Source organism: Falco peregrinus, chromosome 16 (genome assembly GCF_023634155.1).
Source record: "Falco peregrinus isolate bFalPer1 chromosome 16, bFalPer1.pri, whole genome shotgun sequence".
In the NCBI taxonomy this organism is placed as follows: Eukaryota; Metazoa; Chordata; class Aves; order Falconiformes; family Falconidae; genus Falco; species Falco peregrinus.
The window spans coordinates 3,590,535-3,609,668 of NC_073736.1; the positions used below are offsets into that span (position 1 = coordinate 3,590,535).

The following is a 19,134-nucleotide window of genomic DNA, read 5'->3' on the forward strand; positions in this document are numbered from 1 at the left end:
ATGATACAGTCAAAGTTTATTTTTTTTAAAGTGTCTTTAGGTCCCTCTCGTACTGGGGATTGCTGCTTGCAAATTTGGTTTCCTGCTTTTTTAGTAACTCGGCGATCGTTCAAATACGGTACCAGCCAAAGTGAGTTTAACCAGAACAATAGATATATTTTTAGCTGCAGAGTCCTGCTTTACAACCCTACCGTTATTAGTAATCATTTGATACAGAAGTCAAGGGTTCATCCAGGAGATGCATGGCTTCGCCTTTCAAATCCTTAAAATAAATCCGTATCGACCCTCCCTTCCTCGGGCAGCGCAGCGCCTTGGAAGAGTCGCTTTCTTTCCATGACAGCTCGGTGCCTGAAAGGAAGCCTTGGCACGGGCTCAGTCTGCAGCGAAGAAACTGGTTTGGGCTGGCTGAGATAATCCCCTCTCGCTCAGCTGGTGTTCCCTCGCTCACGTGGACCGGTGCCGAATGAGAATGTAATTCAAACTGTGGCAGCCTGGCAGGGTTGTGTCATTCCCAGCGAAGCACCTATCTGCTTGAATGCCGCTCAACAAACGGCAAACGGCGAGAGCTCCAAAAGCGGCAGGATTACCCCAACAGCTAACCTTGACGACACCTAGTAGCGTTTGACGGGAGCGCGTGGTTGGAATCTCAAATGGAGCGATCAGATGCTGTTATGGTAAAGGCTTTGCTGAAAGCGCTCTGCAGAAGAGCAGCCTGTCACGTGTATAAAATTACTTGAGCACTTCTACAGCTAACGATTAGGCTAGCTGACACAGGTGGAAAGCACGGGGGAGCTTTTAGACGTGTAAGACCTTCCTCAAATAGGTTTGTGTTCCAGCACGCTGTTTACGATCCCCACACAAAATTATAATGTACATCAACTGCCTTGAGCTCGGCGAGCTGTTTACTGTTGCCTGGGAATGTGCGTGCGGGAGGGGAGTGTTTGTTATAGCACAGCTGTAACGCTCTACGGGACTTCGGCACCCGCTTTCCCAGCTTGTGCTGTTGATTTGGCAGAGGAGGTCTTTTGGGAGACTGCTGGCCAACCGGTGTGCGTGCTAGCTGGTAATTCTTGTTCATCCTTTCATGAGAATCTAGGCTTTTTCAGGTAGGCTGTAGCAGGGGCTGATTTCTGAGTAGGTTTGATGTCTTAGCTTCTCTCCTGGGACCGACCGATGTGCCACTCGCAAGCAAACGAGAGGTTAGCTGAGCTGCCTGCCGGTCCAAGTCGTGGAGGAAAATTGTGGACTTTCTTTCACTGGCTTTGGTGTGCCTTTTCCATTTTAACAAGACACAGTTGGAAGAGCCATGAGGACTCATTGCCCTTTCAGTTGCTTGTGGTCTTTGAAAATGACAATAGGCTGTTTTTTCTCAATTTATTCCTTTTTGCATGGTACGCATTCTCTTTTTAAAATACACTTCCCTAAACTAAGATTTTTAACTTCTGCATTCAGTGTTTTAATTTTACCATGTATGTTTGAGTTTATCCATTTTTTTGCTGCAATAATTGCCCTACAAAGAAACCTGACTTTTCCCTTTCTCTGATTTTCAGAATTTTAGAAGACTGTTGTGAAAATGAAATGTTGATTCTCAGTGAAACCTGTGATCCCTCTGCCCCAAGCTGAGTTAAAGTCCTTGTCCTAGTTTGAGATAGTCCTTATCTATATTAATTTGTACCAGCAGAAGTATTGAATTAGACAGGTACCAACGCTTGTCATGCTTGCTGTTGTCTGCATAAAATTTGAAGTGACTTGAGTTCTTGGCCATTGTTTTAAGGCAAAGTGACAGTAGACAAGCACGCTAGCTCTGAATGAGAGCAACCTTTTCAGAATAGAACCACTTATTTCTGACAGACTGTTGAAAATTGATGTAGTCAGTCTTACACAGCTGTAAACTCCGTGTACATTCTAATGTCCACCTTCTAGAAAAAGTGTGCCCTTTTCAAACACTCATTAGCACCAATGTAGTATATTTTTTTTTTACTTCTTCATTCTTGGATTTTTTTTTTTTCGCTATTGGCTTCTCTCCCCAAAATTAATCTTACGTTAGGAATAAGGATTTTTTACGAGTGTGAGCAACTGGCAAAGAACATGTTTTAGAAATAGATGCCTTAAATTAAACTTATTATAGAGTGACTTTGAAAAAAGCCTCCACGCTCATCTGTTAAACCCAAAGGCATTTCATTTTGCACTTACAGCATCTTTCACATCCTGACCTTTAAATACTTAGCAAATGCCAAGTTCTATAAAATTACGGGAGTGTTAGTCATGCTTTCTTCATGGGAATCAAAAGCCAGATAAATTGTGCTTGATCTGTGATCAAACAGGCAATTGATGCCAATATTAAAAATAGTCCATCGTGATAGTGCTTTGATCTGGCTGCTAGACCTTTTTTCTTTTTTTTCTTTTCCCCTCTTAAACATGTTTTATAAATAATTTTTTCTGTTTCATGTATTTTGTTAGTGATTTAAAATACAAATGTTGACACTGTTCGGTGCTAAAATAGGGAGACTCTTTGGTTTTTAAATATTGCAAGGACTGTGGATGAATGACAGAGGTGATGGCGTTGAACTCTTCCTACATTTAGTAATACTCGGTGCAAACAGCGGGCTGAGTTCACTACTTTCTGTTACTCTTGTGTACTCAAACTTCATACAAATGAGTACAGTGTCTTAAAAGTTCCTGCTCTGACATGGCATTTCATGTCTCTCTCACAGATGTAAAAACATATTATTGGTTGTAATGCAGTAAAGGGGTGAGTAAGTATAACCCTCTCTGAGACACAGCAAGAAAATTTGCCTAGCAGGTCCGTAATTGGCGCCTTTAGAACTTGTCTAAGCTAGCAGTTTTTATGGGTGTGCTTTACTACCTCAAGTAGTGCAAGTATTAGAGCAAAGATTTGGGTGTTTTACCACAGTCCTCTTGCCCAGCAGTAATCTGTAGTAGATGCAGGCTTTGAGCCTAATAGAGCAAAGTAAAATAGCTGAAATTCCAACCCACATTTTCCTTAGCTCAGATGGAAGGAAATAAAAGCTGTCCCTAGGAACAGATGGTGTTGCTGCAGGCTGCTTTTTGCATCTGACCCCAACTTATTTTCAGCTTTGAAACCTGAACCTGCTGTTCTTGGATGTCTTCAGTAATTTTTCTTTATTAAAACAAGTTGTTCCATGAGCAGCAGAACTAGTAAAGCTTCATTTCCTCCAGATTTTTGTTCCTTGTCCCGAATGCCCAGCCCACCCCGCTGGGTGTGCAGCAGCGGTTTGAAGTGGTGTGCTGTTTTGGGGCGGCTGGCTGTTCTGTGACATTGATGCACTCTTGCCAGGTCTATCTTTTTTTTCCAGTGAGGACTACCTCGGATGCTGGAGACTGATTTGAATCTGCAGAGCAGTGAAAAGGAAGCTCATTTTTGCAAGCTGCGTCTGTCCTCTTTTTTTTTTTTTTTCTACCTGAGTCTGCCTCTTCCTGAGCAAACACTGTCGTTTGATTGATGGGCTTTATTTTCACACCTACAGATGGAACAGTTGGCGCCGGTGATCTCTTACCCCTTGTTGATAGGTTTAATAGCATCTTCCTGGGACGTGTGCATATTTTGGGGGTTGCAGCCCAGGTTCCATGTGCGGCACTTCCAATGCTTGGTGGGGGAACATGTACCCAAATAAATTGTGCTGTCTCTGCCAGACACTTACTGTTGTGGCCCACGAGGGCGGAGGATTCTCAGTCCGTTTACTACCAAGGAGAAAATTCCTGAGTCATCTGGTACAAATTAAGATTTAGATCCAGCATTCAATCCTGGATGAGCCTGTGACTGTGCTTTTAACTTTCCAAGAAAATGCTCATTGTCCTGCGGTGGAGTCGGGAGGGTGCTAGGGGTTGGCCCGTAGCAAGGCAGGAGGTATGGAGCTTCCCCAAAGAGGAGCCTGGCACTTTCGTTGCACGTTGTCTAGCTTGCTTTGTTAGTGATAACAGCTACAGATTATTTTCTCAGATGTCTTGCGCAGCTTTTATGTCAGAAACTCATGCGAGACTGTGAATTCCACTTCATGATTGTTTGTTCGATTAAAGTACGTGACTGTACAGAGACCTAGGATGTTCCTATTTGCGTGTGAATTAAGTGCTTTATCAAAAATAGGTGTATAACAATCCAGTTGGTCTGTGTTGGATGTCCTATATGTCATCTTTAAAATCCACTATACCAGTAAAATAGGTTGAGGGTGCCATTGGATTCCAGTGGTAGGATGTGCTTTGCAGTCTTCTATAAAATCAGCCCAGTATTTCTTTGAATCAAACCATTGCTTTGCCGCCATTTACTACTGCATGTGGTAAATTCATATGTGAAGAAAACCTTAGCACTTTTTAATTCAACGTGACTTTCCTACAGCACATGTTTATCTTGGCATCGTTTTTTGTGCCTTTTTGGGTGCATAAGACTAGGCAGAAGAGAGAAGAAGGATCCTAGTTTGCAGACGGAGTGTTATTTCTGTCGCCTCTCTGTTTAAGCAGAACAGAAGGAAGGGCTCCTCACCTGCCTGTATCACTTCAAGCACAGTTTTAGAGCTGGGGATAAACTGCTTGGGAGGCTGGTCGTGCTGTATTCATGCTTGGTTTCCAGGCTGGCTAGCTGCCTGGAGATAAATTTGTTTCCAGTCAGATTGAGAGTTCACTAAGCATCACAACAGCATCCCTGGCTTTTGATTCAGTGCCTCTGCAGGTAAGGAGAAAAGAAATTGGATAGCCCTCTCCAGGAACCAGTGAAGAAAATTGGCTTAAGACAGTTATTTACCTGAAATATTTGGTTGTGTATGTATGTTGTGACGGTGGAAGCCTTGCGTTCCTCCCTGTGTTATTGCTGGCTGATTGATATTGCTGCTTATGCAAAAAAAAAAAAAAAAAAAAAAAAAAAAGCCCACTGTTCAAGGCTGCTGAAGGTCTTCTTTGAATGAAATTCATTTGAAGTATTTGCCTTCCAGTTCACTTCTGAGAGAGATTAGCCCAGGGTTAGCAGTAACAGTTTTGCAGATGAGGTAAAATCGCTCATCCGCAAAGGTCAGACCCAGTTATCTGTCCCAGCCATGCTGGTGTGCGCATACACGCGTACATTGACCTTCATGGAATTGCTGTTTGACTCCAGAAATAACCTTGGGGTTAATAGTCAGTGGTCCACCTGTGGGCTGAGCAGAATGTCAGAAATACTGATAAGACAATAAATTTTGCATCCAAAGACAACATGAAAAGGTTCAGTTGAAAAGCTCCTTCCTAGAAGTAGAGGTCAGGGAGCATGTTACAGAAAGAATTACAGATTTCTGTGAACACCTGTAGTAGGGGCAGCTACAAATCCTTTTCTCTTGGGGCAGTTCTAGCATCAGCTGTCATTAGCAGCACTAGTGAGGTGTGCTCTGGCTGTGTAATTTGGTGTATCTGTGTGTTCATTTAGTAGGCTGGGCACTTAACCAGAAAAATCTCCTAATTAATAAAAGTTCTTCCTTCCCAAAAGCATGTGACTGTACAGCATCTGGTTAGTAGCTGAACAAGTGGGAAATGGCTTATCTCAGCTGCTCAGGACAGAGGATTTTTCTTATTAAATATTTAGTTGCCCTCACCCAAACATCTTGTTTGTTTGTTTGTTTGTATAAGGAAAAAAAAAAAAGCCTGACATAATCAGATCTGTCTATCTTGGCTGCAAGAGCAAAGGCACGATTTTCCTGAACTGTTTCAGATGTGTTCCAGCTGCCAGAGACGACAGCCAAATTTACCTTCCAAATGTGGCTGGGTGGTTTGCCAGATTCTGTGGAGTGTTTGGAACCAGTTAAGTCGTGGAGCAAAATCTCATCGTGTTTGTAGCACTTGAGTTGCAGGCATCTATAGTTGTAAAAAGGGGGGGGGGGGAAATAATGTAAATTACTGGGGAGGGGAAAGGAGAGGTCTGGGGGGAGAGGAGTGGGATGGCATTTTGCATGCATGCATGATGCGACACCGGAGAGCAGAGGCGAGAAACAGCAGTTTGAGAAAGTGACTGAGCCACAGCGGTGAGTGGATGTTTAAAAAGTGACAGCAAATCAGATAAAGTGGGTAGATCCTCAGTAGTATTCGAGTAGAAGACAAAACTGTTGCTTAGATCTCCTCTTGATTTGTGTCTGTGCCTGATTCAAAAGGCTTCTCTCAATACCCATCTGTATTTTCATTTTCTATCAAAAAATAGTCTTGTTCCTGTTGCAGAGGCCACATTACAATGTTGAAAGTATTTTATGTTTGTATTAGCTTGCTTCAAATGTATGCAGGGCATCCCTGAAATACCTGGTAGCTGTCATGTTGCTTTGATGGTGTAAGTGGATGTCTCGTACATACTTTGAAGTTATTTTCTTAAACTATAACTTCAAAGGGGTAAAACTGCTAACGCCAAAGCAAATTTTATCCGTGTTTAGGCTGTAATAACCTTTAGAGGAGATTCTGGTCATTTGGTGGATATTGGCATGCAATTAGTAACTCATCAAATAGTTGGTTTTTTCCTTCAGATTGAATTAAAAAATGGAATATAGAAAAAGAAGAAAAAAACTACTGGGAATGCATGCATGGTTAGAACTTGTGATATATTTTTGTCGTTTTTCTTGTGACCGTGATGTTTTAAGGTGTACAGAATTTTACAGCATGTGCTTCCCGTTCTAAAGGAACTGCTCCTGCACAACAAATACGGAAATATGCACTGACCTGTCGTTAAAGTATGGTTTTTTTCTCTTTGAACTCTTCATAGGCTGGAGTGAAAGGGACGTTAGGAAGATTAGTGGGAATTTTTGAGGTAAGTTTCAGACATTGTTAAAAAAATTGTTGAATTTCGATGCAAAAAAAATTGTCTTGAAGTAAAAATCACTTCCTAGTTTGTTGCGAAGTCAGCTCGCTAACTTGTTTGAAGGAAAACTCAAAACTCCCCGTTAAATAGAAACGTAGCTGATCAATTTTCAGTGATACCGCTCATCTGCAATTTGCAGTTCGGTTAACAACAGGAGGGATAATTATGCCAACGTAACGGTGGATATTCTCGGTGCCTTCGTACCTTTCTTGCTGCCACACAAGGGCACCCAGCAGCTGGGGAGCAGTGGGGCTTCTTTGTTCTTTAGCACCTGCCGTCACCCGTTGCCAAACTGGTGAAGTGGTGGAGCCCGTGTGCTCCGATGTGGAGTGCGGGAGCACGTGGTGAGTACCGGGGAGATGCTTTGCCACAGGTGGCGGGCATGGCTCTTTCGACAGTTGTTTTTTCATGGAATTGTGTGAAATAGATACAAATCTTTCCTGTGGGGTGGGGTTGGTTTGTTTGGGTTCCCCCCCCCCCCCCCCCCCCCCCAGCTGAGGAACTGATTTATACACATACCTGTCCACCAGATACTGCCTTACAGTTTAGGCACTAGACTTTTTGGCTGCAGTAAATAATACTTTCAGACCTCTCATTTAAAACACAGCAATTTTTACTAAACGTGAGGGGAACTAGACGTAAGGTACCGTGGCATGATAGTGAGGCAGCTTGCCGCTTGCAGTCGCCACATGCCCACTTGCCTTGTTTTTCCCTTGGTAGCTTTGCTTTTACTCTGTTCCCTTTGCCTTCTAGAATCGGGACAGGAAACACAGGACATATGTTTACGTACTTATCGTCACAGAAGTGTTGGAAGACTGGGAGGACTCTGTCAATATTGGTAAGCTCTTTGTGTTTGCTAGCGTGAACTGGTTGGATGCAGAAAAAACAAGTCAGCTGAGCATCCCTCTGGGAGCCAGAATCTTTGTGAGAGTGGTTCGGAAAAGTTGCAGTGGTGTGTCCTTTGGGTGCTTGGGGAAAAAAAATTGTGGTTAAACTGATGTTTTTGTAACCTCTGTGGCCCAAGGTAAGTCAATTCAGCTGTACAGCTGCCTCCACAGCAATTTTGTATTTAATTCTTGCACTTTAAGTTATTAAGTAAAGAGCATGAAGAGCTGTCCTTTCTAAGACAAGAAGATAGGGCAGTGTGGATTAATCATTCGCCACTATCTTTCGAAATCTTTGCATTTAAATCAGATTCCCAAATGAAAATGAACCTATTGTTCCACGCGACGTTTGTCAGTAGTGCTGTAGCACCTGTAACTTGGCTTTCGTCAGGCTGTATATGGAATAATTATTATGGAAAGAGTAAGAAATTAGTTCTGTCCACCAAAAATTAAGGTTCACTTGCAAATCGATAGGGATTGGGTGGTGGTTGGTATCTGACTTGAATAGAAATTGCAGAAATAGCAAAAGAAATGTGTTTGTGTGTTGATTCTTTGGTTGTTTTTTTTTAAATAAGAAATGCAAAATTGGTTTGTTTGGACAGTGGATGTAATGCCCTGAACAAATAGCTGTTACGGGGATAGAGGAGCCATTAGTGCGGTGTTTGGACTAGGTAGTCCTGGAGATCAGAAAATCCTGGGAGAAGATTTTCCAGTGTCTTCTGAACTGATGTTTTCTACACAGTGAAATTATTCTTGCAGCGTTTGTGCACGTGATAATGATTGAGAGCTAATCAACAGTAAAGTTTACACGTAGAAAGGATGCCATCGTTTTGCTGGGTCTACTGTTTTTTCTCTTTACCCACAGGAAGGAAAAGGGAATGGTTTAAGATAGAAGATGCCATAAAAGTTCTGCAGTATCATAAACCAGTGCAGGCCTCGTATTTTGAAACCTTGAGGCAAGGTTGTTTGGCAAACAACGGCACTCCCGTCATGACCACAACGTACTCTGAGAGCTCTGTGTCTGACATCAGATGACTGAAGACGTCCCTACGAGAGAAATTTTGAAAACTAGACTGAAACGTGGATTTCCCTCCCCCCTCCCCTTTTTCACATGCCTCCTCTATCAAACAAGGCATGGGCAGCAGCCTGTGGCAGAGCAAGTGTTAAAGAGTGCTGCAATTTAGTGCAAGGTGGGATTTTTTTTTTTTGTTGGCTTTTTTTTTTTGCTTTTTTGGATATGTATTTTGTAAAATACATTTTGTGCATGAAGTGCCCCTTTCCCCTTACACCGCTTCCATGGCCTGGCGAGCGAGGCTGCCCGTTTCGCCTCTGCCTTGTGTTCTGAAGTGTCCCGTTTGTGTCATCCCAGCCATAGCCACTTTTTTTTTTTTTAATTAAAAGACTTCAAATGTGAGATCAGCTCTTTAAGTCTTAGTCTGTACTGTAAGGTGCTGTTCAGACCTGTGTGGTGGTCACTTTCAGCGCATATGTATAAACTTTTTTTAGATGGAGAATCTAACATTTTAATTTTGCGGGAATTTTTTTTAATCCTGGTCTGCTTCTGAAAACAAGGGTTCATAATTAATCTGTTTGCCTTTTGTTCTGTTTTTTTAAAAAAAAAATACACGTTCTGTGACAGTGCAAGTGGCTGGGCCAGTTTACTCCCTATATATCTCCCGATTTAGTGCAGTGACACTTGAAGATGAGGGCAGAGTTCTGATCACCTGCGGACATCCCTGCTGCTCCGTTGCTTCTCCTACAGCTTCCGCCAGTGTTTCTGCATTTACATGAAAATGAAACAAAAAGGAGTTGGTCTTTTAACACTTGGCCAAAAATAAATAGCCTCAGAAACGCTACGCTAGAAACTGAATTTAATTGTCTGTGGTAGGAATCAGGGATTTGAAGTGGGGTCAAAGTCTGACCAAGTGGAGCGTCGATCACCAATGCTGTTCTGCTGATCCTGCTGCGTTCTGCTGATGTCTCTTCTTGTCCACATGCCTTATACTGTGCTGAACTGGATACGTGTAATTTGTGCTAAAGCATCGGATTGTGCTTACTGAGTGTTACTGCACGAACCCTCGGTTGGATAACCATGTGTGTCCCTGAAAAGAAGTCCTGGGGGAGAAATTCGGGTGTTCAATCTCTGGTCCTGTGGTTCTGCAGCACTTACAATTGCACCATGGAGCATGCTCAAAATGTTTAAACTCTCCCTCTGTGAAAGGTACAGCTGACTCCCAGCAGAATTGCGAGTTGGAGGAGTGCACCCTTTAATAGGATAGTTCCCCTGATGCATTGGCACACTTCACCTTTTTTTTTTTTTTTTTTTTTTTTTTGGCTTTTTCTTTTGTTGTTGATGTAAGTTTCATGCTGTCTTGATTTGCCAACAGTGTTGTCTAGTTGGGAAATAAAATGGGAAGGGTCGGGGGTGGGTTGGGACAGGTACAAGTTTTGGGAGGGGCATTAATTAATCCCTGGCTTGGGACAAGAAGGAGTTGCTGAGTTCAGTAACTTCTCCGTTGTCAGAGCATAGCCAAGATGTGAAATTAAATCTGCAGTACTCTTTTTTTTTTTTTTTTTTTTTTTTTTTTTCCATTTTTCCCCCCCTCTTTATTTAACAAAAAATATTCTAATAAATACTCACTGTTCCAGAATTTTCTCTCTTCCCGAGAAGCACTTACAATATGAAAAATCTGATAGAATTATCCATGGAGCCTGGGACAAGGGGGAATGGTATCCTTGCTGGTTTGGCAAGAAGCTGTTCATTTTAAGATCCTATTCTGTTCCTTTACTTGTTCTCCTTGCTTTCATCAGTGTGGAGTAGCAAGGCCAAAAGCAGTGCCAGTGATCGCTAACGTGAAAAACCACGCATAAGGAAAAAGCCGAGAGGCATTATTCAAGAAGTAGCTTGAAACCCAGCAGCTGGAATCAAGCCTAAATTACACCAGTTCAGTTCACTTCAACTTAGAGACGAATGTACAATACTTTCTTACTCTTTGCTGAGCGGCCTGAACCAAACTCTTGAAAAAGGGCTTGAATATTGTATCTGGAAGTGTACAAGAAATTCAGACAGCCTGCTGTTACCGAGCCGTGAGTGGCACCTAACAGCCATCTACTGCCTTCAATTGAGATTTTTTTTTTTTTTTTTGTCTTTACTGTACAGATTAGGATGTTGAAAACGCTTTGCAACAAAACAGCTGGTACTCCTGAAAGAGTAACTGCAGTTTTAATATCAACAGCATGCACACTTCTGTTTTTCAACTAAAATTGTTTTTACAGGGCTGTTAAACTGACGATTTAGGGTAGAATATTGTTAATGACTTGCTAATGGCTTATTTGTTTGGGTCAGAAAAATAAATTGTGCCAAGAAAGTGTTTTAATGTGGCATGAATTGATGCTGTTAACACAGTAACAGGGAGGGGCTGATATTATGCCTTTTTTAACTGGAAATAGCTCCTGGGTAGAAATAGCTTTTATTCGACAGATGTGGATTTTAAAACAGGTCTTAGTCCTGTGCTACCTGAATCTCTCCCTGCACCACACAAATTCCCCTCTTCCTCAGCATCTGAGGTTCTTCTCTAGTTACAGCTGCATGCCCTAGCAGTTTCAGCCATTTGATCCAAAATGATATTAAATTGGTTTGGGACCGACAATCAAACTACCTTTATTAGCGACAAAAAGAGTTGTGAGGACGGGGGTTTCGCAGTACAGCCGAGTGCCTGCTTGATTAAACGGCTTAGGGCTGCTGGCGTGACCAACCGCTCAAAAATCCTGTAGGATTAGACTCAGGCTTGCGGCGTTTGCTAAAACTGGTGCTATATCGAGAGAGCGGGATTCTTACCTCAGCTGATGTAGTGTCTCGTGACCCCTTAACGCGAGCGTTGCGGTGTGTCTCGGCTTCCCGTTGAATAACGTTCTTCGCTTGGCTTTCAGCGTGGCTTTGGTCTGGCTCGGCACGGGTGTGTGCGTAGGTCAAAAGAAGAGGAAGGCCAGCGCTCCGTGGGGACGGCCCGCGAGTTCGCCGCGGATTTGTCCAGACCCCCTCAAGTTGCAGGTTTCAGACGCTTGTCTTCGGTTCTCTGAAATCCGGTTTGGGATGAATGCCAAATGGCGTGTGGATGATGCGCAGCCGCCGTCTGAGGGGCTACCATTAATTACCTTTTGGCACACCTCGCGAGGGGCTAACGTTAATTATCTTCTGGCGCTGCTCGAGAGGAGCTGCTGCTAACGAATTACCTTTTGGCACACCTCTGAACTCTGGGGTCTCATGAAAAGCTTCCAGTGTCCTCCGCCACTTCTTAGGGGTGGAGTAATTTTGCTAATATGAGTACTTTTTCCCTTGCTGCTTTTCATGTGTGTACTCCCGGTGTAAGGACGCCTCACTCTTGCTACAACAAGAAGCAAACCTGCCTTCGGCGAGGAAGAGGAGGGGGAAATTACTGGCCCTTGAAACACTCACCTACTAGATTTCTCTCTGCACCTAAGTGTCAGCTCAGGGTTGCGAGATGAGTGATGGAGGAAGAGGGAGACCTGCTGCTCGGCGCAGGGAGGTTCTCTGAGCAGTTCCCACTCTTAAACATTGATTCACTTCCTCTGGTGGTGTCAAAATTAGAAATCCTCGTATCGTGGAGTTGCATCCGGCCATCTGGATTTTCAAACGTAGTTGAGACCTTAATGGGAGAAGTGCTTTCAGCACTTAGATGACGACGCTTAGCGTGATGATTTTTTAAACCTCAACATACTTAGAAAAATCTGGATCTCATGTCACTGGAAGCGTTTGACAGACCAGCTTGGATTACTGGCTGCGGCAGGAGAATGTTAGCTGGTGGTTTAAGCCGATGCTAGGTGGTGGGTATACTGGCATTTGTTGACACCAGCATGGGAGCAGGAAAAAAAAGGATGCCCTCGGGGTACCACTGTCTCCAGCAACTGCTTCTTGATCCTTCCAGCAGGATTTGTCAGATCCCCTACCTTTCTGATGGTCTTAAACGATGCGTAAAGCTCAAGAGGCAGGTGGACGTCCCTCTGCAGAAGAGTGCCAAGTGTAATTAAATTTAGCGCAGCTGAAATCAGACACGTTGTGCTGGAGGAGGTCTCTCTCAAATAAGGTTTTGGTATGGGGGAGCAGGGGTTTGGATGCGGTGGTTCACGTCAGCTTGCAAATCGTGCGCAGCGGAAAACGTACAGCGCCTTTGTCTTGAAGTGGTTACTGTGTAAGATGGTTTGGGGGTTTCAAATTTGGCTTGTGCTTGTGCTGAGGCTTTCCAAGGACACGTTTCAAAAGGCAGAGCCTTTTTTTGGGTTAAAAATACTGTTTTCTGTTTGGTGAGGGTTCCCCCCAGTATTTAACGGCTGTGCATGCTGGTGGGTGCCTGGCTATGAGAGCTGTGGTGTGACGCTGCCGGGGAGGGGACACCTTTTCCTGGGAGATGCTTAGAGAAGAGTGAAAGGTTGCGTGTTTTTTTTATTTTCCCCATTCTTCCTGAAATTTGCCATTCAGTGCTGTTAAAGTACTTTTGGTCGCTTCACAAAGATGTCTTTTGATTTCTTCACAAAGATGGGTTGTTTAATTCTAGACAGTAGTTGATTGGCGATAGAGAAGCTCGGTATTGTTGCAAAGCCAGGGGAGGCTTGTACATCCTTTATCTTTGCCCAGTGTTTCTACTTGCTGTGTTGTGCTCTCTTAGGGTTCGTCGGAGCTGCTCAGCACCCTTGCTCAGAACCGCAGTGACTCCTTACAAGTATGAGTGGTTGGCGTTAGCCTCTCTAGGTTTGACAAGGCAACTGCCTCTCCAAGTATATCATTTGGTAAAACGTTCCTTTGAGTTAATGGCTACTTTGCAAACTGAGAATGAGATGGTTTTTTCAAACGGAAAGTGTGTTAGCCTTTGAACTGCAAAAAACTCATCAGGACTGAGGCAGTGACAGCTGAGAGGGTGCAGGATGTGACAACAGGCTTTCTCACTGGCTGCTGTGCTGTGAGGACGAGATAGGGTAGCTACTGCTTGCTCCTGGTTTTGAACTCTCAGAACAAGATGTGTAGCCCCTGTGTGGTTTTACAGCTGAAATTTCTTGAGATGAGTCTGTCAAAGAGAGGGTGCCGGGATGGGGCGGTTCAGTGAGTGCAGGGCAGTTGCATCACCTGTAGCAAAAAGAGAACTCAGAAGTTGCTGATGCTCGGCTCACTTGTGTGTGTTTAATGCTGTTAAACAGAGCTGAACTCGTAGGCTGGTATTACTGATAAACTCCATTAGCCAGTAACTGTAATTAAAACCGAATAAAGAAGCTAAAAATACGGGCTTTAACGCAGGGGCGCTTCCTAACGAGTTGGTTTATGCTGCTGCATGGATCCGATGGGGAGGGTCTATCTGGCTCCTTGGAGTCTTGCTACTTCTTCCCCCCTTCCCTTGCTCATGTTCGGTACAGAAGGGTTCAGGCAACATTTGGGAGTGGCCGTTGGTTCTTGATGGTAAACCTGCTGTGATTTAACTGAGTTCTGTGCACGTTACGCTTTAAGGAATTATGGGATGAACAGGTAAAGGGAGCCCAGCCAGGGCTCTCCTCGGATCATGTCATCTGCCTCGCTTTGCCATAGGAAGGTGGCACGGGCAGGTGAATGCATGCGCTGTCTCTGCATCTTTTTAAAATACATCCTTTGGGATTTGTTTCCTTTTTCATCCATCCTGGGGAGGTGGTTCCTTCCTAGTCAGTTTGGTCCCAGCTTAGCAAGGCAAGTGTGTTCTGTGACAGCTGTGCCAGTGGGAGGGAGCAGAGCCTTACCTGGGGTGTACTTCAGAGCTCCTCCACCCCAAAAAACTGCTGTATTTCCTCTGATGATGGCCTTCAGTCTCGCTGCTGTGGAGGAAGGTAAGAGCTCTGGTTTGGGGGCTGGAAAGGAACTGCAATTTAAACATTCGCATCAGCTTTTTTTCCTCGATAGCTGGGCATTGTGTGTGCTTCCCCCGATTTCTGTTGAGGAACGAGAAGGCAGTTTTAATTCAGCGTGGTCTTGAACGTGCCTTAAAGCAAACTCTATAAACTGAAAAATTGAAAGGGATCATCGGAATCTGCTAGTGTTGCTTTTTTTCCCTAGTGCAGACACAAAGTATTCAGTGGCTAAAAATGTGGGTAGGGAATGTCAGGAATCCTCAGTTCCCTTCCCAGATCTAGCAACAGACTTTGGGCCTCTGCCTCAGCATTTCCATGCAGAAAACGCGTTCACCACCAAATATTTGAAGCTGCATAGATCAAATGTTTGCCCCTCCCAATTATAACAACTTCAGCTTTTCTTGCTTGTACTCAGAAACGCAGTTTTATCCCAAATTGATGTGCTTTGTGCTTTTCAGACAGCCAGATACAATGTTCGTAGCTGTGCAGAGCATCCAGTGAAATGGGTGATCTGGGAGTTTGTGAAAGGTTTGAATATTCAGCTTTTGCAGAGTGGAAGCTGTGGCTGGTTCTCGGGAAAAGGTGAAAATCCGTCGATCTCTTTAGCCAAACTTGCACCAAGAAATGAAGTTGTTGCAGACGCTTGTTGGTGTGAAGAGCTTTTATCTTATAAAGATAATCAGCAGCTTTGTATAACTCACCGACTGCTCTGGTCCTGCTTTTAAATGACTCCGTTTCCCCTCCTGGTTCTGTTCCTCCTGTTTAATAAGATAGCATCATCTAGTGGCTGCATCAGCCTGGGGATGCAGGTGACCTTGCTTCTGGTGTGCTCTCTCGTCTTGTCTCCGTGTTAGAGACTATAACATACATATATATATCTATCTATATCTATGATCCTCGCTTTTCTCAGTGTTAGAATAAATTTAATACAGTTAGAGAGGACTCTCGGCTTCAGTGGTGGAAGGTGGTGTGTAGATACGTGCAGTGTTTTACTGGGTGTAGTGTCATGAGGTCTGTACATAATTGAGAGAGGTGTAGATGGATGAAGAAGAACACTTAACTGGATTGAAGATGTATTTAGGAGATTTATAAAATCTTTTTTGGTGCTAGTCGATAGGGTTGTGTTTTGGGGGGTTTTTTCCTCTTTTTTTTTTTTTTTTTTCTTTTTGGTGGGAAAGTGAGAATTTTGAAGTTATACTTGAGAAATTGGCTCTAGAATTGCCTCAGAAATTAACCTTGGGAGGTCCAAGAGTGTTTGCTGAACTTCCTGTATGTCCTATTTTATATTTATTAAATCAGAAGATCTGGAACGATTGCTTTGCATTTTCTGCTCAGTCTTTTCCTGAACTCTCTGTACCTGAGACCCCCTGGCAGCACCCCTGAGCTGGGAGAGCAGGATCCCAGCCCCCATCGGAGCCTGTTGCCCAGGGTACGTCACCCCCGCCAAGGGCCCGAGCTGGATGCCCGTGGGTATGAGCGTATCTGCCTTAGGCTGCTCCATTCCTTACCAAACCGAGATACCTCCGAGATCAAAGCTGTGGGGCTTTGACCGTCTCTTCTCTTCGCCTCTGAACTGGTGCATTCGAACCTCCTTCACGACCAAGGGTAAGACTTCGATACCACCAGTGTGGGCGATCCCTATGGAAAACGTTTGGGTTTTTTTAATCCTTGCAGATTTCCAAGTCCTTGAAGCGTGCAGGCCTGGGGGGGGGGGGGCACAGCGGCAGCAGCAGAGCGTGGCGAGTGATTTCCCCGGGGTTCCTGCTCCTGTGTGACCTGTGGTGTTGGTTGGGATGTCTCCTGCTGCTGCCCGGCTTTCCCACGGAAACGTCAGTGAGTTTGGAGGGGGAAAACTGGTGTAGAGAACAAACTTGCTAATTTATTAGAATTAAAAGAAGCCTGAGGTTTTCAGTGATTTTCAGTGAATCAGAAGTAATATAATAGTCGGTTCCCTGTGAGTTCTAGATGGTTTTGGACTTGCAGTTCCCATAGTCTGGTTTGGTTTATTTTTCTGGCTGCGGACTTCTGTTCCTCGCTCCAGTGCTTTGTGTTTCTAATCTTCTGGTAAATTTAACATGTGGGGTTTTTTATGATATATTAAGTTAAAATGGTTTGCAAAAACACTTTACAACTGCAAGGGCACTTTGGAAATCTAGCATTTCAGCTGATGCTTTTTCTTACTGACTGGGACTTGTTCTTACTTACAACACATTTGTTCAAAGTCAAATGCGTTCAGTAGAAAACACGTCTTGTTTTCTTTGAGGCTCAGATCTTAGTTCGAGCCTGTGAATAATGCAGGTGCTCTCTTGCTCCTGCTTAGTCTTGGCTGGCAGGTATAGCGTATACCTACATAATTTTGACATTCTCATCCATAGTGTTTCCAGAAAAAACGGAGGGCTCACTATCCACTCCTCGCTCAGCTCTGGTATCATCACAACCCCCTGTCCCTCTTCTGCCATGAGTCTCGGTGTGTTTTGAGCCAGATGTTGAGACGGTATGAAGCTGCGCTGATGTACAGCAGCTGGCGGTCTGGTTCCTTTCTCAAGGTGTTTCCTCTGTTGGAGTTGTGTGCGAGGGGGAGGTCATCACTGTCTTTAAAAGATTTAAAAAAAAAAAAAAAAAAAAAAAAATCGTGGATGCAAGTTTGACAAGAGTGTAGGCTGTAATCTAGTGCCAACCAATAAACACGCCAGTATTTCCCACATGGCTCTGCTTGCTGCGTGGTCTCTCTTCTTCCCGGCACTTGTTACCATGTACGTGATCTTGGAGATTGGGCAATAGTGTCACCAGAGGAGAAAGCCCTTCCTGAAGTGTCTCGGGATATTCACAGTCTGGAAAAGAAAATTTGGAGGGATGTCACCCACAGCCCGATGCTGAGATGGGCTGGTCTGAGTGGGGAGAGCATCCTGCCATAAAACCAGGGTGAATTTTGAGGCACGGCGTAGTATCATCAGATGTTTCTGGTCCTGAGAGCCTCGTGGAGCAGAAGTGGTCCTGACTCGCAGAGTCCTTATGGAGAGCCCTTCACGTGGAAATAGCCACTTGCTGGGGGAGGGGCTGGGTGCCACCAGCACCCAGAGCACCGACAGCCTTCGGCAGAGCATGGTGTGGGTCGCCGCTCCGGCGAGGGGGTCGGTGAGGGCTGGAGGTGTTGAGAAACATGGGCAGAGATGCCGGCTGCGTCTGTGCTCCGCGTGTGCGCGCACAAATGCTCTGCCCAAGTCTGACCGCTGCCCCCAGACCCGTGGTCAGGCTGGGGGTGTCCCAAGCCCTTTGGAGGTTTGGTGTCCCCCCTGCCTGCCTGGGAAGGGTGAGCACTGGGAGGTGCTCAGAGCCCATCGCAGGGGATGCAGGATCGGTGCCGGGGTGTGCTGGGGGAGCGCACAGGGTGCTCTGCACCGCCGCAGGCTGCCTTCAGTGGGTCCCCCTGTCCTCACCACCGGTGGGATGGGGCTGCTCAGCACCTTCCTTGGCCTCCGCGTGCTCCGGTAAGAGCTGCCGGGTCCCTCTGCCCCATGCCATGCCTGGTGAGGGAGAGCTGGGTGTGCTGGGGGCAGCACCCGTCCCATGGGTGCCTTGCGTGGCCCCCAGAGCTGTCCCTTCCCCCAAACGCCCCCCATTCCTCTCCAGCTTGGGGGGGCCAGGCTCTGCTGATGCCCCAGGGCAGCAGATTTGCCTTGAGTCTGGGGGAGAGTGAACCTGGGGCTGTGGCCTGGCCCTCGCTCAGCCGGGGTGGGGGTTTCTCCCCCTTTTGGGATGCGAAACAAGATGCCGGGCAGGATCCAGTACTGCGCACCCGATCACAGCAGCGAGGCTGTAAATCCGGTCACGGGAGCTCTCGTGTTTTATCTGCGACGTGGAATGCGTCCTGGTTTGGAGATCCCATCCCGTGCCACCACCCTTTGGAAATTCCCGTTGGGATCTGAATGCAGCGGGGCTCCCCACAGCGTGTTATCGCAGCGGGGGAAAACACACCGGCTTGTGCCCGACGCCCTCGTGTTCGCAGCCGTGGCGCAGAGCCAAGGACGAAGTTAATCTTTGCTGACGGTGGAGTTAACACCTTGGCCGGTGAGCGGTAAGGCAGAGCCGGGAGCGGGCTGTGCCCCCGTGGATGGGTGACGGTGCTTCCCCCCACCCTGGTGTTTCTGGCTGGGTGAGCAGCTGGAGGGATGCAGTGGCTGGAAATCCGGCCACTTGTGTTTAGCTGCTTAAACGGGAGCTTAGCGGCTCAGCAAAGCTGTCCCCAATTATCTGCTGGGGGGCCGAGCAGTAGGGAAGAGGGGGCTGATGTCTCCTCACGGCAGGTTTTGGAGCAGAAATACCCCGTGTAACTATTCTAGCTCTCAGCACCTGCTTAAAATTTGCCCCCCTAGCTGACCCCCTCCCAGCTCGGTCGTGAAGGTGCCAGGATGAGCGGCGATGCTGCTCTCAACCCCCCCAGCATCCTTCCCCTACCCTGGGGTAAGTCACAGAGGTTTCCGCAGGGATGCGCAGCCCCTGTGCTGCCTCAGCCTCACCTCCCTCTTT

The 19,134-nt window shown here is 45.6% G+C and overlaps 1 protein-coding gene across 2 annotated transcripts in view; it reads left to right on the forward strand.

The window, feature by feature from the left end:
• NUDT3 (nudix hydrolase 3) overlaps positions 1-17,313 on the forward strand; it is a 32,829-nt gene extending 15,516 nt beyond the window's left edge. Inside the window, exons 3-6 of one of the 2 annotated variants that reach the window (XR_008749962.1) lie at positions 6,743-6,787; positions 7,592-7,676; positions 8,588-8,912; positions 9,362-17,313. Coding sequence is in view for 1 of the 2 variants with exons in the window: in XM_055819786.1 (XP_055675761.1) it covers positions 6,743-6,787; positions 7,592-7,676; positions 8,588-8,757 (300 nt within the window). In the remaining variant the exon portion in view is untranslated. Of the gene's footprint in view, positions 1-6,742; positions 6,788-7,591; positions 7,677-8,587 lie in introns of both variants that reach the window. The other variant, XM_055819786.1, reaches the window with a different exon arrangement.
• Positions 17,314-19,134: the final 1,821 nt, after the last annotated feature.